Source organism: Labrus bergylta, chromosome 12 (assembly GCF_963930695.1).
Source record: "Labrus bergylta chromosome 12, fLabBer1.1, whole genome shotgun sequence".
Classification (NCBI taxonomy): domain Eukaryota; kingdom Metazoa; phylum Chordata; class Actinopteri; order Labriformes; family Labridae; genus Labrus; species Labrus bergylta.
The window spans coordinates 10,571,843-10,592,549 of NC_089206.1; the positions used below are offsets into that span (position 1 = coordinate 10,571,843).

A 20,707-nucleotide genomic window follows, 5' to 3' on the forward strand; every position below is an offset into this window, starting at 1 on the left:
ACTCAGCTGTCACTGTCTGCTGAGAGTGGCTGTAAATCCGACCTCAGACATGCTCTGCGTTAATAGACTTTTTATACGCGTTGTAAATGACAAAGTCTGTGGTTTATGGTCTCTGTCACATGTATGCACGTATACACATATACACTCGGATGCAAAGCATTCACTGAGACTTCAGATCTCTGCTTGTACTTTGTACATCTCTTTACAGCGAAGATGACACCAAGGCTCTTTACTCGGGGAGGGTGGGTGGGGAAGGAGTGGATTTGGATCAAACAAGGAGAACTTCTGTTTTGTTCCTATTGAGTTTTAGAGAGAGAACCAGGATTTAACTTAAAGGAGACTACCGGAGAGGGATGAAGGTGGGAGGGCGGAGTCGGGCTTGGAGAGGTAATAGGTAGATGAGTTATTGTTTTTGGAGTTATTGCAGCTGTTTTGAAGGATGACGGAACAAGACTAGAAGTGAGAGAGGACTGGAGGATGTCAGTTATTAAAGAGGACAGAGAGGGTAGACAGGCTTTGACCAGGTGGGTAGGTATAGGAGATCTAGTTGACAGGTAGGAGATTTTCGATTTTTGAATGATACCAGAAATATCAGCAACAGTTGGGAGTTGAAAACTGAACAGAGGATAGAAGAAGTGATGATATGGGGCTGGGTATTGTGCACTGGCTGCTGCATGTTTTACGGAGGTCAATTGCTGATGAATATTTTCGATTTTCGCATTGAAAAAAAGGTCATGAGGGTGTTACAGTGGGCAGCGGAGTGAGGTGCTAGAATATCAGGTGGTCGCAAGATGGTGTTTACAGTGGAACGCAGAGTCTTTGTGTTCCCTTCACCCGACCTGATGAGGTTAGCAAAATATGCAGATTTGGTAGTGGAGAGAGCATCTTTGTAAAACCGAGTGTGATGCATATTGCATATTTTTATGAACAGTGAGGCCAATCTTTGAAAGTAAGTGTTCCGGGCAACGACCTTTGGCTTTCAGGAGTCGTTATTCAGGGTGGAACCAGGGGGCCGAGTGGGAAAAGGAAACAGTCCGAGTCTTTTAAGGGAGCAAGATCATCCAGGATGCTTTGGACACAACACAGGGAAGAGGGGTCACAACAAAGCAGCCGATGAGATCAAGAATGTGGCCTTTGGTGTGAGTAGGAAAGTTGATGAAGTGTTGTATCCCAACACTCTCGAGGCAATATGTCATCCCCCTCATTCTCTCCTCCCATCTTAAGCTATCCTTTCTATATATAAACTTCAAATTGGCGTTTAGTAATTACTAGTCTACCACATGAAAGTAAGCAGGCAAAGTAGAGAAAAGACAGGAATCTTTCATTCAGAGCTTGTAATTATGCTTTCCTTTTCCTTCAATGTAGATCATTTTTTATGTTTTCTTATTGTCTAAATTAATAACTTTATGATAAACCCCCATTCGCACATACAATACAGTAATTTTAATCTTTAATTTTAATTTGACTTTTGCCTGAATATTTTTTTACTGATTTTGCGGGGATTTATGATTTATTTTTTGAGCTTCTTTGGGAGTCTTTGGATAAAGACAACCAAATCAGAGGGATGGAACGAAATCACCCAACAACAAAAAAACAACACATTATTGTTTTGAAATTTCCAAGGTCAAACCAGACTCGAGGCAAAACTTCATGCTTTGCTGATTCAAGTGTGTTTTTTTTCTGAAGGAGACATAACTTAGAAAAAACCCTTCAATTTGTTCACCTGTTGTATTTTCCTGCTTCATGCTGCTTGGATAACATACGGTGTCGATATTGTGAAGTAGTCCACAGAGTCATTTAAGAGTGGTAAAGCAAGCATGTGTGTAATTGATCATCCCAAAGTAGCTGAAGAAAAAACAACGTAGTGAACCAGGGTGTTAGGAAGCAGGTTATTGAATCTGTGGATAAGTGATCAAATAAAAGAGTGAATAAGTGTGCGAGTGTCAATCCATAGCACTTTGTTTCCATAGCAACACCATACATTCTCTTCAGCTATAGTGATGACAGAAACAATTTTAGTATCAGAAACAATTGATACATCGATTTTTGTGCGTGTGCGTGTTTGCGTGTGTCTTGCCCATGCAGCACAACAAGGAAAGAGGAAAGTGCTCGTGATATAAATTGCCTAACAGGCTCTCTTCACCAAAGTTACTCTTAGATAGTGATGTGACTTTGCTACCTGAATATTTTCTGCCACCTGACCTTGTGATGGTTGATGTTTTTCTACATTGGTTTCTGAAGTTTGCACCTTTTCTCCAACTATACCAATAAAGTAAAACAAACGTAGAAAGTTTGATCATCCAATGTTGATACTTTCAGTAATCCAAACTTGCCAACACTTATCTCTATTTGAAGATAAAATCTATGCAATAAGGAACAGATAAGCCATCATAGCTACCTGTCAAAAAGCCTTAGTTCTCCAACACAACCCCCATATTTCTTGAAATGCTCCTTGATATTCTTGAACTTTTGACATAGTCTGACCTGATAGATAACACTAAAATGTAATCACTGTTGTGCTTAGAACTTCAGTTTTGAATAGAAAAAGACTTCAGTGTTTGTTATCTTCAACAGCCTGCTAAATAAATCCTTGTGTTGTCTTAAAGGTCACAAACGAGGAGGGCAAAATCGCCGAGAGAAAAGAGAGGAAGGACGCGTTCCAAGAACCCCCTCCTGTCATCATGTTCTCAGGGTCCCCTGTGAATGACTCCAAAGGTCTACGGAGACAGAAGAGAGACTGGGTGATCCCACCAATCAACGTGGCAGAAAACTCACGAGGACCATTCCCTCAGATGCTCGTCAGCGTAAGTGACACATTTATGGTCCTCAATTTCTGACTTTTTTTTTTAACTAGCAGCAGGGATTTCTTGAGTGCACTTCACAGCTAATGCTGATTGTGGGTTTGTGATGGACGCGGATAGAGGAAAGAAAAGCATTAGCATATTTGGTTTGTTCTCCACATCCTCAAAGATGATTATGTTGTGTTTCCCTGATGTAATTACAGCCACAAAATCTTTAGGTATTTAAACAGCCCTGAGAAGTGTTCCCTTCGGACAAAGAGCACGCTCCAAAACAACTAAGCAGCTGAACTCTCCCACAGTGTGAGGTCCATTGGGCTCTCAGTGAAACGAATGATTATTTCAGCTCCTTCATGCATCCTTTCTTTCCTTTATCAGTCTACTTCAGAAAGGTTGCCTGAAGTTCAATACTATTTCTATAGCTCCTTTATAACAATACAATTTGTCACACAATCTTTACTGAGTCTGTTACTCTGGCCCTCCGGTGGGATGTGAGGATAAAGTATGAAAAGCTGCTAAAGAAAGCCAGAGTAAGGAGAACGGAGGTTCATCCCCCGTGCCCCAGTAAGGACCTGATGGTTAAATCTTAATATATCTGAGATAATACTCTTAAAAAATAACTTACTAAATGGCTTAGCAGTTACGCCTCAGTTGTAAGTGCCAAATTATAATTCAGAAAACCTCCTCTTATTAAGCATTCAAGATTGGAATGTGGCAATAACAGCTGACTCCCATCAAATTTGATTTCTGCAAAACTGCTAGTTTTAATAAGTACAAAATATAAACACAGCATGGCAGGGTTTGAGGTCGGGCCTGTGCATGCCTGTCGGAGAGAGAAAAAAACACATGAATAAATAAAGTTTTGTGTAAATGCGGTGTTGTGCAAATGCTCAAGCTGCAGCATTTTGAAATTCAGAGATTCTGTCACAGCAGACTGCTCACTTTGACTCTTTCAAAGCAAACTCTGGACTCCAAGCTTGTCGTGTGTGCTGTAATTCATCAAAAAAACATTATTCTAAAAGACCGCTGCTACACTCCCAGCTCCTACTCTCCCAGCTCCTACTTTCCTTGTCTCGTTATCTGGAATATCTAACCATCTTTTTCTTGCCTTTCTGTTTACAAAACTCTCACATTTGATCTCTTTGGGGTTTTAAATTGTGCAAAGAAGCATTTTCCCCCTTTTTCTGTTACTGTTCGCTTCTCTTTTTTTCTGTTTTCTTTTTACAAGGATTCATCCAATCTCCAGGGAAAATCCCGGGGTGCTGCTTTAAGGAAACTTTTTTTCATTTGTAGCGAAACAAAAACATCAAGTCAAAGAGCGTTTGTTGTAAGTCTTTGTTTTGGAGCTGATGTGCTTCTACAGTTGGAGTGTGTCCCATCAGTCTGACATTTGTGTGGCTTTCCTATCTGAGTCCGCTGAGCCCTTCAGTACTGCTACACCAACCACAAACTGGCCAGACAGTTCTGCTGAATCCATGAGCCGTTCCGAACCAGATAGAGAGACAGAGGTGACGGGGCGGTGAGAAAGAGAGGGGATATCAAAGGAACATTTGGTAGTGTGGTGTGTAGCCCAACACAATCCACTTTGTGCAGTAAATAAGTCCGTCAGGGGCTGGTGGATTGCTGAGAGCTGAGCTTTCAGAGCAGGGGAGAAGTGATGCGTGTTGATGCCTCTGTTGAGCTCTCCGGCTCCCGTCTTTCTCTTTAATGATGACTGCAGGGCAGACCGGGCCATACTGAGAACTAGAGATTTTAACAAGGCAACAGCTCTGGAGGCTAGATGGCATGGGGATCATTTTGCAACACTTATTGTTAATATGTTTAGTCCACTTGTGTAACCACTTGTGTACTCTGTTGAGAATTCAGGAGTCTGTGCATGTGTGTAAACTTGTTTTTCTACTCTCACTCGAATGAAACAAAAACTCCAAGACTTTATGGTGGAAAAGAAGTCAGAACATTGTGTTTTTCCTGCTTTGACATTTGATATGTTAATCACAACTAATTACAATCAAGACTTCCATTGAACAGGTTGCAAAACAGAGCTTGCAGTATTTATTTCTCTCATCTCCTCTCCCGTCTCCCTCCAACTGTGCCATTACTCAGTGCTCTGTGTGGTGTGGCTGTGTGATGCTTCCCTTAATGGCCTGTGAAGTCAGTCCCTTTCCTAATGGGCTGTTCTGTCATCCTGCGCAGCCCTGAGTGACATGCAGGCAGCGGCCTTCCCCACCATCCCGTCGCTTTTCTCCCCACGCTGACCAAGTTGCCATCAGTTGGACAGGCTGGGTGACAGCAGCCCTCACCTGCATCTCCACAGGTCTGCAGCACTGTCACTTTGATCAGGCTGCCACACGATCAGGCAGGTGTCAGGACAGAGGCCCTAGTGACTGGCCTCTGAGCCTGCAGCCTGACATGGCTCCCGGGAAATGTTGACTGCTTAGGTAAATTCTTGGCAGGACTGTACTCCCTTTTGCTCTCTGAAGCCAAGACAGTGTCAGAGCTCAGAGATGTTATTGACTGCTTCTTATTAATAGCACCGTTGAAATAATTGCTCCGACACTTCAGACTCTTCCACTGTACATCAAGGTGGAGTTCATGTCTTGTAACTCTGTGGCTTAATATACGACGCTATCAGCCTGTAGTGTCACAGAGTTGTACTGAATATAGCCCAACATAAGCAACACCAGTTTCCCTTCTTATTTTTGTCATTTCTGGTGATGGACATCACTACTTTCTTACTACTGGAACTGTGGCCAAAAAACTGCACTCGAGTAAAAACACAGTTTCTTCATAAAAACAAGTAAAGTCAACAGGAAAACAACACCATATAATATCTGATTGATTCAAACTAATTGAATAAGATAAATAAAAATACAACACTATTTTTTCCTTTTACCATAAACACGTCAGCAGATGTAGGTAAAGACATGATCAAATATTTTCTCCTGATTTGATAATATACCAGATTTACACATGTGCGGTGTATTCTGGTGAACTCTTTAATGCAGTTGTAAAGGCTCACACTTACATTAAATGCAAAACAATATATAGTCTTGAAGTATGATTTATGATGGTTCATGATAATGTGCACAGTGTTCAACTTATTAGCATAAACACAGCAGACGACTTTTTGCTCTCTGTAAGTTCTGTGAGTATCGACTTCAGGACGATGTTTGGACCTGGAGCTCGCTGCAGTCTGCGTTGTTTTGCTAATATCAGCTGCTTATTCTTAAAACATTTCCAACACTGGAAGAAGAAGAATGTGAGTGTCTGGATTCTTTGTCTTGTTAAGTTTTCGATGAAACAGTAATCATACAGGGCATCATCAAGTTGAAATCTCCTGGCTCTCTTCTGAATCATTCACTGCACCTATATCCATTATTCTGCCATACATTTAGACAAACTGCTTTAAAGAAGCCGAGCTGTGCTATAGGAAAGAAGACTGCCTGCAGACCAGCAGCCTCTGAACATACAATGAATGCACAAAAGAGTAAATAAATAAAAGCTGAGAACAGAATGTTATCAGTATAAAAGATTAGTAGTAAAAATAATCTCTAAAGACTACTCATCAAAAAAAAAAGTACAATTAAGTATATTTAACAGAATTCATTCTACCCACTCCTGCTAACTACAGATAGATGTAAGTTGTGCAAAGTGTTAGAAGACTAACTATAAATTGTAAATACAAGACTGTTCTTGAGAAAACAAAGGGATGAAGTGATCCAGAAAGACTGGGGGGGGGGGAGTCATTTTTTCAGAATAAACAGGTGTTCTTTGTGGTTCTCTTTCTTCCACAGCCAAGCAGCCATCAATAGCATGTAAGGGACATTGATTTTTCACAGAGGCTTTTTGAAACCTTCCATTGATCCACACACTTCTCCTTCGGCAGAGAGGCATCGATTTCTGCTGCTCGGGTAAATAAAGACTCAACGTAACCACCCCCACCAACACCACCCAACTCCCTTATCCCCCTATTAGAACAGCCATCAGCAGAAAAATGAACAAAACCCTGATGAAACAACAGTTTAGCCAGTGAGCAGTACGAGCTATGAATAAATGTTTGTCCAGTAAAATGCCTTTTTCCATTGTACTGCTGACTCTAGTCTGCAAGAAGAAGAAAAAAATAAAGACAGACAAAGAAGTGGTTTTGGCTCGTCAAAGTTGCCTGTCCTGACGAGGACTACATTGAAATAAGAATTTAATGGGCGAAAGACTGTGCATGTGTGAGCTTTACAAACATTAAAGAAGTGATTCAATGAATGTGTCCTTAATAACACTATTACTCAGAATTGACTGAAAAGATTGAGATATCTGGTTTATCCTTTAATTAAGTGTTAAGTTCTTAAAAACACAATTTAGGGCTTGTGTCCACAAACAACCCTTTTTTTGCTGGAAGCGCTCATGACCTCTGTTTCAGAGCGCTTCTCAGCAGCGGTCATTGTTGCTAGGTTACAAAAGTTAACATCTGCTCCCTCTGTAATGTCCGTTAGGCATGTTCCAGATAACTCTGTGTGCTTTATATTTGCTGTAACATAAGGAAATATCACCAAGAAAGCATGAAAACAATGTATGAGTCGTGTCATGGCACCAGCAGCAGCTCTACCTGGAAACTGTTTCCTCAAAAAGACGAGTCGTCTCTACCTGCCATTGTTGTTGATAAAGCCTGATATTGTATGTCCCGCCCCGTCTTGATTCTGATTGGTCAGTGAAGGAGAAGTGACATTGACGAGCGCGGCGCTGCTCTAAGTTGAACTGTTTTCAACTGGAGAGTGCTGTGAGTGCATCAACACAAATTAGCTGACGCCGAGGGGGGGCGTTTTTTACACTCAGGGCGCCGGGTGCTGAAAACGCAGCACTACATTGGTTTTGTATAGAAAAGGAGCACTGCCAACTCTAAAAGAAGCTGTCTGTGGACACAGGACCTTAAGTCACAGCATTGCTTAACAAACACTGGTCGAAGAATGATGGAAGGAGTATGAGGTCCAACTAGTGTTTTTCATTACATAGTTACAGAACCTAAATGTTTCCCCTTCATTTATTTATGGACAGATATTAGAGTGCATCAAACTTGTCTTCCAGCTCTCAACTAGAAACTTATTTCCCAAAATGTCAAACTATTTCTTGAAGACTAATTAGCACAAAATGTGACTTTGGTTGATAATCAGTTTCTCACAAGGAACTGACTGATGTGGTTGTAGACATGTGAAGTAGGTACAATAGCTATTTCTCACATTAGCCAAATCTCTTTCTTCAAATTGTTCACCCATTATATAATTTCTGTCCTCGTCTTTTCAGCCTTCCTCATCTTAAAGCAGTTGTGTAACACTTTTAAACCTCTGTGTTTGCATAAAAGACCTTATTTTAAAAGAGAGGACATTGATTTTGAAATGTGGAATAAGGGATGTGAAAATGGCAGCAATTTCAGACAAAGAAGCCAGATATTCCGATAAAGTGTGGCTCCATCCTTCAATAATCACGGCCCATTTTATCGACAAGAATACCCTAGATGGAGAAAAAAGGATTCTGAAAGATCAATAAGCCTAATAAATGGTTGTCTAAAGCCCTTTATTGATTGATATGAAGAGAACGAGGTTGATTTGATATGCAGTACTTTTATTGACAAGTCATTCGTATCACTGATGTGTTCCTGCTTGTAGCTTCAGAAAATGTTTCTAATACAGGGGGGCCTGTGTGTTAAACAGCGCACAAAACACCGACTTTGATTCTGATTTGATGCGTGTGTTGCTCTGCATCTAGTTGCGTTCATTGTACTCACTGCAGCACCTGTGCTCCAGTTTCTGCGTCTCTCTCCGTGGAGCATGTTGAGAAAAGCGTTTTCCGAGCAGAATGAGAGAACTCCCCCCCCTGAGGTGTCTGCATTCTCCTCTGCGTACGTTTACCAGTGATTAATGACTGCTCCGCTTCACTGACAGACACGGCAACAACAACACAAAACAGCAGAAATACAGACAAACGAGAGGACAATCTGAGAGAACAGGAGGAAGATAAAGGGACAAACTGTACGTGAGTGAGTCGCAGCTTTAGCCGATTGCATTGGAGAATTGTAGCTGGGTAGAGACATTTTGAATATGATTGAGAACAAGCAAAAGAAACAGCAAGAGAGAAAAAAGAATGAGCGATGGAATGTAGGACTAGACCAGGAGTAGAGGCACGTCTGTGTTTGTGTTTAGGTCTGATAGACTTCCCGCAGAACTGCTGTCCACGGCCTCTTCCCTCGAGTCTAATGAAGCCTTCTGGCATCTGCCACCCCACCACCCGGCCGACAGCAGCACTGCACTGCTCAAGCCTGCCGCTTCATCGTTTTCCCACTCCCTCCTGCTGTGACATATGCTCATAAGCACACTCACTCAATCACAAGCAAACATACGTATGCATACACAGGCATGGAGACACATTACTTGTCATACATAAGCAGCAAACAAAGGATCAGGAAAGCGCATGGGCCGTGTTGTTGCCTTTATGTTCATTGTTCAGGGTTTTGTTTGGTCGCTTTTCTGCTTCATCCCTGAACAAATAGAAGAAAAAGCTAAGCCAGAAAACAGGACTCCATCTTTGGGGCTTTTTTTTTTTTTTTTTTTAAACCAAGTCCACCAGATAAACCACAGTATGGTGAAATACAGGGATACAAGTATTTAAGGATGACAATCCGATCCAGAGCTAGGTTACAGGAAACTGCATTACTGACCATATGGAACACTTTATAAAAGTAAACCCATCCTCTGGCAAAAATAAATTCAGGCTGTGAAAACACTGAAATGTGCAGCTATACTAAGTCTATCAAACATGAACTGTACAGGATGTGCACTGCTGTATATATATTTAAGCATATTTTGTTCAAGGCTATGTTTTGTCTTGTATTCTTTCGATGTTTTTGTGCACCGCTAAGGTCCTTTTCTTGGCAAGCACATAACTTCAACACAGTGCACACACACACACACACACACACACACACACACTACACAAACTATCAAGTCAGGGGGAAAAAATAGAAACAATAAACTCCTTTCAGATGCGGGTGGACCTTCTTTGGAGATTGAAGAGGGAGGAAAGTAAGGAGAGACCTCTGTCAACTCGAGGGGCAGAGCGCAAACAGTTGGGTCAGCATTTCATTTGCTCTTTGATTTGCTCACTAACACATCCTGGATAGCTTAAAGTCTCTGCTTTTTTCTTTCTTTTCACCTCCTGAAGAATTTAGAAAGTATTTTTTTCTCTCAAGCACAGCAGTGTTTTTCATTCCAGTTCAAGCAAACCCTGTTTGGAGACGTTGCAGATCAGTTTCCTACGTACAGAGACTGGTATTCAGTTATTCTTTTTCAGTCACTCTATCTTCATGACTGTCAAGATTGTAGGACTGTGTAGTTATCCACATTCATAAACCACTCTCTAGTATTTCTATTTCTGTTAGTTATAGCTTAACCTTTCCTTTTGTTCCATCAAACAAAATATAAAGTTATCTACATCTATGATTAATTACTGAATACCATCACAACTGAGAACATTTCCATCAGCCTGAGCTGTTTGATTCTTAGCATTTGTTAGCACTGTTACATAGGAATGGTAAATGGACTTGAGCTTGTATAGCCATTTCTAGTCTTCTGACTACTCAAAACTATTTTACACTGCAGGGCAAACCTACCCATTCACACACATTCAGAGGCAAAGGTTGCTACTATCTAAAGTGACCATCAAAAGTAATTAATACAATTCATACACATTCATACGCCGCTGACGAAGCAACAGAAGCCACTTGGGGTTAAGTGTTTTGCCCAAGGACACATCGGACATGTGGTTACAGGATTGAACCTCCCGACCTTTTGGTTAAGAGACGACTGATTCCACCAACTGAGCCACAGTTGGTAGAGTTGGTATCAAACATGAACTGTACAGGTTCATAAATATTTTTCAACTATTGGCTGGTTGCCATGAAACTACATGATGAGCTTTATTTTTTGATTGGGCTCAAAGAAGCACCACTGTGCTAAATAAAACCCTTTTAGAGGAGAGGAGCTGAAGATTCTTCATCTTGTTTGCAGCCATATACCACAAAACAAGTATTATATTCATGCTCAAGATCACACAACTTTAAAAAATAAAATAATTAAATTTTCTATTCATTTATCTTAAAATAAATATGACAGTCGGGTTAAGCCTGGTACCTCACCCTGAGTTACAGCAGCATGAGTAGAACAGCAGAGGAACTGGAGAGTGCTTTACATTGTTACTGCTACTGCTAATGGAGTCTTTGTAATGGAGGAACATGCTCAGCCCTGTCGTTTTAGACAGTTCATATCATTAATGAAACATATGACCATAAAAGCAATTTGATCAGATTCTGAATAGCGTGAGACGTTGGTATTTCAGACAGAAAGTGAGCACCTGAGGCACATTAATATCTTAGGTGAAGAGGTGGTCAAGGGCAATCATGAAATAAGGAAAGGAATACGTTTATGGATTCTGTGATAGCTCTATTCCGCATGCTTCTTCAACTATCCTCTATTTCCCAAGAGCCTCTAGTCTTTGAGCCGTAGTCTTGTCTTGGTATATAACAAATACCTTATGAACTTCATTTCCTCTCTAATTAAATTAGCGAGATCAATGTAATTACATTTTATCAGCTCCAGGAAATGGAGTCTCTTGCGATCTCTTGGTATTGACAAGAAAAACTAATTGTTACTACATTCATGTATTTGTCAACATCAATTGGCCCTTGTTCTCTCCTGTGTTCAGGGAGGTGAGACTGAAATGTAATTTTCATCACTTAATATCTCATTATTTTGAAATTAGCGGTAAGCATGTTCATCAGGCACACTCAGCTAATGTGTATTTTTCAAGAGAACCAGAAGGTGGTCTTGTTGTCCATGCCCAGGCCCAGAGCTGCTAATACTACGGCTTTACTCTAACCAAATAAACAACAACACAAAAAACCTGTCACAGCCACCCACTCACTCATACACACACCGGGATAAACACACACATGTTCACAAATCCCCCCCAAACACATTCCTCTCTGATATGACATCAGGCAGCACCAGGCGCGCTCCCTCCTGGGTTCAGTTGGTGTTAAATTAAACAGTAAATCATAGCACCAAAAGACACAAGAGTTATGTGTGAGTCAAGGGCAACAGTTCTGGGCTCTTTAATAGGAGATGAGGAGGACTTTATGAAGGAGATAAATAACAGCTTAACAAACAGCCTCTGTCTGGTCCCATGGAGGTTGGCCTTAGCAACCCTGTGGATCAGTTGAATGAAGGAGAGCCAAGAATCTCTATTCCTCTAAAGACATGAAAAAATAATGTGCAGTGAAATTGGAAGAAAGATATGCGAAAGGGGACTAGGGGAGGTGGGGACCAGCAATGAAGTGGGGGGCTGAGGTTGGCAGAGATTGTCGGTGATACGAGACAAGGTCGGGAAAATTGAAAGGACAGGGTGACAGACAGGTTGGCAGTCAGACACTCTGAGAGGCAGGTAAAAGTAGATACAGGGGAAATAATTCAGGCAGACAAGTAGATCAAGCAGACAGACAGACAGAAGAAGAAAGACGTGGCTGTTAGGTTATACTTTCCTCCCACCTGCTCGGCTATGTTTTCATGTTTGCCTGAGAGGCAGACCTCATAAGGATAAAACCATATTCAACACAAAACACCAGCATAGAGATGAAATGAAGGAAAGACTGATTGCAAGGGGAAAAGTCCTTGGATATGAAATTGAATTGAATTGAAGTGCTTTTGGAGGATTAAAATTCTAATCTCACTTAATGTGCTTGTATTTTTCAATTTCCCCTTCTTTAGCGCATGCTTTACTGACGAGAGAAGTGACAAAAATCCAAATCAGCGCCTGCACCAAAATAAAATGATCCTATTCACATTGTCATTCACAGTGAAAGACCTTCTTTTTTAATGTTTTCATTGAAGTACAATGGATACGGCCAGAGGCGCTCCTTGTAAACAGGCAGAATCAGCAGTATCTCACAATTAGCTAATTTTGCAATGACAGTGGGAAGCCTCCCTAATGGGGCCCTATCTGACAGCACTCACTCTCATTGGCCTACTTAGAATATCATGTAGTACTCTTCTGAAAACCAAAGTTCATCAATGAAAATCACTGGAAGAGGAAGAGCGCCGTGACACTGCTAGATATAATAGTGGTTGGAGGGGCCCTTAATTCATTTTTACCTAGGGCCCCAGCAGACTCTAGCATCGCCACTGGATACGGCTAAGGGGTGATTGTGTTTTTGTAGACTGGTTAAACACACTATCACAAATACAGACATACACACACACACACACACACACAAGGGAGCAAACACAGACATAAAGATGTGATACGAGCAAGGAGACATCAGCACAGTTTGTGTGTAGTAAAAATCCTCACTGTGCAATGAAATGCTTCACTGCATCTCAAGATGAAGCATCTCCTAAAATAAACCACTTTAGCACCAGATAAAAAAAATGGCAGTATTTTATAACTAGTCCTTTAACTTTGCAGGTTTCTCATTGCTTCTCGCTTATGAGCGTTTCTGCTCAATACTCCCCAATGCTGCTTAACCTGTTTTTATTTGCTGCTCATTTTTCAGAAGAAAAGAACCTTTCCTCCTCACGCTCTATAAAAGCGTACACATCCCATATTGTTCATAAAACCAGGGTGATGTATTGCTTCTTACACAGTGCCAGGAAGGGCAGCATACAGGGTGTGATGTTATGGTTCAGCTGAGGCTGTGCAAAACACTTTCTTTTTTTTACATAAGGTGATTTGTACTGGTTGCTATGTGTCACGTAGCACTCGGCATCAAGCCATGCTCCTGTGCAGCTAATTTTTCACTAATGTTTTCCTGAAAACTTCCGGGAATAGACAAAGGGTTCACAGAAACTGACCTACACTGGCTCTGATTCATTTTCTGATATCTATCAATCAAGGACTGACAGGCCAGCTGCTTTTGAAAAAGCAAACAGCACATGTACATCAACCATCTGTGTGTTATCCTTATGATACACGTGCTTATGCTCTAGCAACAAAAAAAAACACACAAGCATGAATTCACAGATGCATGGCTGCACAAACATACACACAAACCTCCTCACTCTTCCAAGGTTCATTTGTCAAGATGACAGCTGGACTCTTGCAGAGGAGGAGTTTGCCAAGCAGAATCCCTCGCTTGGTTAGTGGGAGCCAGAAACATCCTGGGAAACATTCTGACACACACTTAGAGGCTGCTGTGCATCTGTGTATGAGTGTTTGTTTCGGGCATACAAACAAGCAAGCGGGTGTGTCTTTTTGTTGTGAACGTGCAACTTCTCAAAACAGCCAGCAGCAGCATGGCAAGGTCCAGCCCCTCTTCAGTTTCTTTCTGTGCTTGGCAGAGGCAGCCTTGGCAGGGAGCTGCCCATTTTGTCAGGCTTCCAGTCAACATCAAACGTGCAGACTGCTCCTGCCTCTACCTGAAAACCCTTTTTCTCCTTTGCCATTCTCATTCACATCTGGATCCTCAGACATCTGTTTACCTCATGATACCCAGGAAGTGTTTGTCCATGAATGCTGGGAGGAAAGGTTTCTTTTTCTTACAAACAGCCGTTCAGCTGTGTCCACCAATGTGTCCGACCAATTATGTAACTGGATGTTTCTCTGGCTAGACGGAAAACTATGTGGGGATAAGAATAATTCTTGCAGCACCGGACCACCCAAAGGCCACCCAAAGATCAACCCTGCCAAACAGATATCCAACCAGACAAGTCCTGGCTACTTCTCTGAACCTCCTGTTTCCAGGTTTCATGCCAGAAGGGCTCATGCTTCGCTTCAGAGTTGTGCTGATGCAGTCAATTCACAGCCACTTTCATTTCCTCCTCCCTCACTCTCACTTTTTTCCCTCCATTTTTCCTCTAGTCTGCATTTCTCATCTTCACTGCTGCCTGATGGCTTTAGAAAATGAGAAGACCAAAAGAAGGCAGGGAGAGGGGGAGAGCGGTGTATGAAAGGTGGACAGTGGGAAAAGTGGCTGCATGCATGTATTAGAGTTGGGGGGGGGGGGGGGGGGGGGGGGTAAATTACTGGTGAAAGTGCAATAGCAGCAGATTTTCTGCCACTGTCACCCTCTCTCTCTGCTTCTTTCGCGCCTACAAGTCTCTAACACTCTTTACTCTAATTACCCAGATTGGTTAGGGATGAGGGGGGAAAGGGAAGGAACAGGGGGTCCTTGATATTGTCCTTGTCAAAGCCTCGGGGAGTGACAAGAGAAGTCATTCATGCATCCATCCCACCCCTGATTTCACAATTTAATCAATCCCCTTATGAAAAAGAGTGACAGAGAGAGTGAGAAAGAGAGAGTTAGACGTAACCCCAACACTCTAACCCTGCTAAGCTAAAGCTAAAGGGGCGCGGCTGCTCTTTGTCTGCTGCTACAATGGCTGCCTTATTTTCATTCTCCTTGTCTAGAAGAGATGAGCAAGGAGGGGGAGTCATTCCATTGTCAACTCCTGGGAGAATAGCACCTCTAATTTGCCATAAGCCAGCACTATTAAAGACCAGACTCCTTTCTCAGTGCAATAATTGGAAAAGTCATTCACTGCTTAACTTCTATTACTCTGTGTTATTTTCACTAATGTGGAGGAAGGTCTTTTAATAATCTCACCCGCGTCACTTCCAGCTATCACTCGTAAGACACAAAAGAGCATAGAGACACTATCTCTCCATTTCATTCTGTCTAACTCTTACAGAGACGACAAAGCCGGCTGAATCTGGACACATCTCTTTAGCTCTTCTGTCTTCTCTGTCCCCTCTGAAAATCTGAAAATGGCATTCTGTCAGAGAATTATTGCAGACAGGTAACACTGAGCTTTTCTACCAGCAAATGACATAAGCCCCTCTATACATGAGCTGTGATGCAGTACAGTTAAAATGACAACTCTCTTGTTCTACTATTCCACTACCACTGTCTTTTAGGACATTTTTGTCAAAACCACAAATGGCAACCTCATGGTGACCCTGAAGGAAAACATTTTTTTTAAAATCACGAGTTCAAAAGCTCATACCAATCCAGCATTTTTGTAGATCCTTCAGACTTTCAAAAGTCTTAAACTCAACAAATTACCAACTTTGCAATCTCTTAGGCCAAACAAAAAACACATGAAATCGTTTATGTTAATTATTGTAACAGAAATATGGGGTTTAAAGTGTGCTTAAATCTATAAACATACCTGAAATTACACATATTCGTGCAATCCCCTTTACTTCAATATGTTGCACAGTTTGTGTTTCATGTTTAAGTCAGTAAAACTATTTTCACATATGCACTCGTGAAAGTTTCCAGATAATTTCAGGAGGACTTCTCCTGACAACCTCCTGATCTGGCTGTTCACATACGTACCTCACAGTGTGGGACTAAACCCGCTGGACGGGAAGGGGAGCAGGGGGTCGCCTGAGGGAAGACTTGACGTAAAAAGAAGGACGAGGAAGTAGCAGACGAAGCAACAGAGTTCGCTATAAGACGCTATCGTGAGAAAATTTGCCTTTATATCAATGATATGTGTAGTTTAACAGAATCACAGCATCAACAAAAGATTCGAAGAAGAACATACTGGAGAACAGAAAACATGATGTAGCTGTTTACTTAGGAACACACAATGCTGAACATTAAAGCTCCAGAAACAGTCTGTGTTGTTAAAAGGGCACCGGAAAACTTTTGCTGACTCAGTGAAACACACAAAATGTTTGCCTTTGACAGATGGGGTGTGTGTGTGTGTGTGTGTGTGTGTGTGTGTGTGTGTGTGTGTGTGTGTGTGTGTGTGTGTGTGTGTGTGTGTGTGTCTGTGTGTGTGTGTGTGTGTGTGTGTGTGTGTGTGTGTGTGTGTGTGTGTCTATCAGAGTGTTTGATATGAAACTTTTTCTTGTAGAGGCTCTCTCTCTCCACAGCTAACCAGTTTGTTCCTAACCTGTTAGATAATACCTGCATTTCTATACCTGCCCGTTCGGCTCTCCTGTACGGCTCGAGGACGTCGTATTGTTTTAGCCCCGCCTGTACGAGTATTTGATGTATGTGTTTGTTGGTTTTAAGAGCTGTGAAAGGTCTGGTATCAACCCTTTGGGGATTTGCTGTGACTTTGCTGTCTGTAAGTGACTGTTTCTGTCCTTCTGCTTACTGAACCAGAGTCATCCTCTGAAACAGTGGCACACTACAGCACACCTAATTGGCACACTTATGACAGACGGTGTGTTTGTGTGTTTGACTTGGGGTTCTTCTTATGTTGTGCATGACATGCTTAAGCTGGTATAGTTATAGTTTTTACTTTGAGTATCTGATTAGAATTCAGTTTCTTTCTATCACATTTAATTACACTGATGGGTCTAGAATATTTATACATAAATCTTTAGAAATGCTGAACGTACAATATTGAGGCTTACTTTGTAACACTCTTTTTCACAAATATATCAAGATATCCCTTTTTCCTAAACAGAGCTCCACACAGGCAGCCTTCCAATTATTTAAAGCTGTCTGGAAGATATGATGCACAAAGCCGCGAGACATTTCAACTTTGTTTTAGTGGGCTTGAAATTGAAGGATGTATATATGCTGCTAACCAAATGCAGACAGTTAAGCAAGGAAATGTCCACCTCACAGTATTTTTAGACAACTCTGAATGTGCTTTACGGCTATAAGTTTGCACCAATCTCTGCCGATGCGTGCAATCTGATTAAATATAAGACACTGATCCAGGACTGTATTGCCTTTCGTTAAGTGTAAATGCACACATCTTTGATTTCACTTAACTAAACACACATCATTTATTAAGCTTCACTCAGTGTATGTGTGCATCATTCAGCTTTAGCTGCTATTTAAAATATTCCTTGAGGAAAGTTGAATCTTTGTGATACCTGCTGATTTTAACCCAAACAAATTAACAAGCAAGACAATATGAGTAAAAACTGAATCTCTGAAGCATCTTCTCTAATATGCAAGAATCCACAGTGTGTATTATGAGTAGGATAATTTCAGCAATTTCACCTTCAACGCCCCAAGAAATTTACAGGCATGCATATGGTAATTGCAGTTCTCTGTACATACTAAACTGCAGCTTATCTTGGACCTGCCATACTTGCACATCAAAGGCTTCCACGTGCAAGAAGATGAATTAGAATATGTAATGTTCCGCGTGTATAATAGATGTTTTAAATGATACTCACTAAAGGAAACAAATAGAAAACACCTGGTCTTTTTCTTTTCTTTTCACACTTCTGTCAGTTAGTCTGCAGCTGAGATTCACTCTTAATCAAGGTTAGTTGAAGAACTTAAAGTAAAGCTCTGCCAATGTATCAACCTCATTTGTGGTTCTTTTAAAAAATGGCTGTTTTCAAAAAATCTTCTCAGGCCCTGATTTTGATTGATTTTGATCATGTTTTTGACAGGAAGCTAATTGTTTTACAAGCAATGTTTTGTCAGGGAGGTAGACCTGTTTTTTAACATGATTGATGGATGGATGGGCACCATTGAATGAAAGGACCCACTTGTTTTGTGAGTTCATCCATCTGGCTGGCACAAATACACCTCCTCATCCATCATTTATACAAGAATCTCTTCCTTCTATCGCCTTGTTTGCTTTAGCAAACAAACCTGCTATCTCCTTTAATATTTCTCTGACAAGAGCACCAGGGTTACACTTTAACCGCCTTCTGTTTATTTTCTTTTTCTGGTATCCTCACTTTCACAGCACCTCTATTCTGTAGTGAGGAGAGCTGACATGTAAACATAATGAGTATACTGGCTTTGACAGTGTCTGAGAACACAGACAATTCTTTTTCAAACTGTATATTGAAGCCCTAAGCCTCTCCATGTTTCTCCCCTTTGTTTACATCCAGCGCCTTCTCTCTTAATCATGGTGAGAGTTGTGTGGGCTGAGGAAGAGCTTGAATGCTAAGGCAAACAAATGCACTGGTAATATGCTCAGAAATGCTCTGCTATCATGTAAGGCAGCGAGGCCTTGTACACCTACTATAAGAGCCAGCAAATACAAGGTTAAGTTACATCACAGAGCAGGTCGACTCAGTTGTTTAAGGTTTCTAAAGGATGCTTCTGTATTTACCAGAAATAACCAAAACACACACAATATTGAATCATGTCTGAAACTTACACTAGTTGTTCACTACAAGTAAATCATTATACATACAAAACGTATAAAATCCTCTTTAAAGATGACTCATATCATCTGTTTTTAACTTCTTATTAACATTTTGCATACCAAGATGCCCACACAAGTCACTATAGCATAGCATCCGGCAGACGGCTGTTCATCATCATGAGCCTGGTTTTGCCAACGATTCCTGCCTCTTAAAAGGAAGTTTTTCTTTCCACTGTTGCTCAAGATGGATAAACGCTTGGTCTTTGTAACACAACAAAGAGTAAGGTCTTTTATCTGCTCTTTTGTAAAGTGTCTCGAGATAACATTTGTCACAAATAAAGATTGATTCAAGATGGATTGATACGTGATGACAAAATTCCATTTTACAAACTCTTCTTAAAACTACAAAAATAACCATTAACTAGTTTTTCAAATACTCATTACAAATTCCCATGACATAATTGTTGGCACAAAAAGAAAATTAGGCAGACAAATATTTTGCATTCGACTGAACATCTGCTGACTGTGACAGGTTTTTTTTTACCATCCTGGGCCTGCATGTATTGCCATTTAAGGTGGAAATATAACAAATATGACAGGACGTACAGCTAACTTGATCCCATACTTTTAAAAAAGAGTAGTAAAAGTTAGCCAAAACAATGAGCTCAAACTGGCTGTCAGAGTGTGTGTATCTGAACTGCAGAGTCAGTTGATAACTCTCTTTTTTATGGCTGTAACCGACCCCGTTCTCCCAAATAGCCATGGGATCGTAGTTTAATATAAAAATATTGATTGTGATATTATTGCCTTAAATTTGTGTTGTCTCTCTTAGGATGTTTCAAATGATTTTTTTTAAGGCTGGGGTTTATTCGGGCGTTTCATCAGATGGCCTTTTATTGGAAGGCGTTTTTAATCGTTTTTCAAACCCCACCTTATTGCTGTGGAGTTAATATTATAAGCATCTACTTCTTTGGGATTGCGTAACCCTCTGGAGGTTTTTGGATTTCTGGAAACTCAGTTTAAACAGCTCTACTTTTGTACCGCTGCTTAAATCCCCGTACATATCTCACTCTAATGTTACTCGGTATAGCTCAGCTATTCAATACTTTCAATTTGGGTACATTCAATTGGACTATATATCATCATAGTAATGAAATATGTAGTGGTTTATATCTCAAACTTGCAGCACAATGACACATCTAAATGGTAGTCATTGGGTAGTTTTATCTAAGGTTTTAGCTAACATGAATTTTTAAATGAGAATTAATTCCTCTGCACCCCAGTTCCTCGTGTTATTCATTCCCCTCTCTTCATCTCCTCTTCTCTGTTTCCCCAAAGACCCAGAAGCATGATAATTCCTCATTTGATTCAGTTTTGCCTGGCAGAAGGGAGCTAAGCTCACTGATAAGATCTCCTTAAGAAGCAGACAAGTTGTCAGTAATGAAGGGAATTGCTTTGATCCATCGACAAATAGGTCATTTAGACAGTGTCTGGTTTCTGATGCTGGATGATACAGTCATGACTCTCTTTCTCTGCCTCTCTCTCTCTCTCTTCAAGTCTTGCATTATCAATCTCTGTTAGCCGAGTGTTCCTCGTCCACTCTTGCTCCCCTATGGATGCACATGCAAACTAACTTTCAAGAGGGAAAATAATAAGGAAAGGGAAAATAACACAAAGAGAGAAACAACAAAAAAACTGTATTTGATTATCGTTGGAGCTCTTGAAAATTAAATGTGTGTGTGTGTGTGTGTGTGTGTGTGTGTGTGTGTGTGTGTGTGTGTGTGTGTG

At 40.9% G+C, this 20,707-nt stretch overlaps 1 protein-coding gene across 1 annotated transcript in view; it reads left to right on the plus strand.

The window, feature by feature from the left end:
• Window positions 1–20,707, plus strand: part of LOC109992345 (cadherin-4) — a 211,861-nt gene that overhangs the window by 150,749 nt on the left and 40,405 nt on the right. The window contains exon 5 of the mRNA XM_020644902.3: window positions 2,607–2,804. Within this exon, the coding sequence (XP_020500558.1) occupies window positions 2,607–2,804 (198 nt within the window). The remainder of the gene's footprint in view (window positions 1–2,606; window positions 2,805–20,707) is intronic.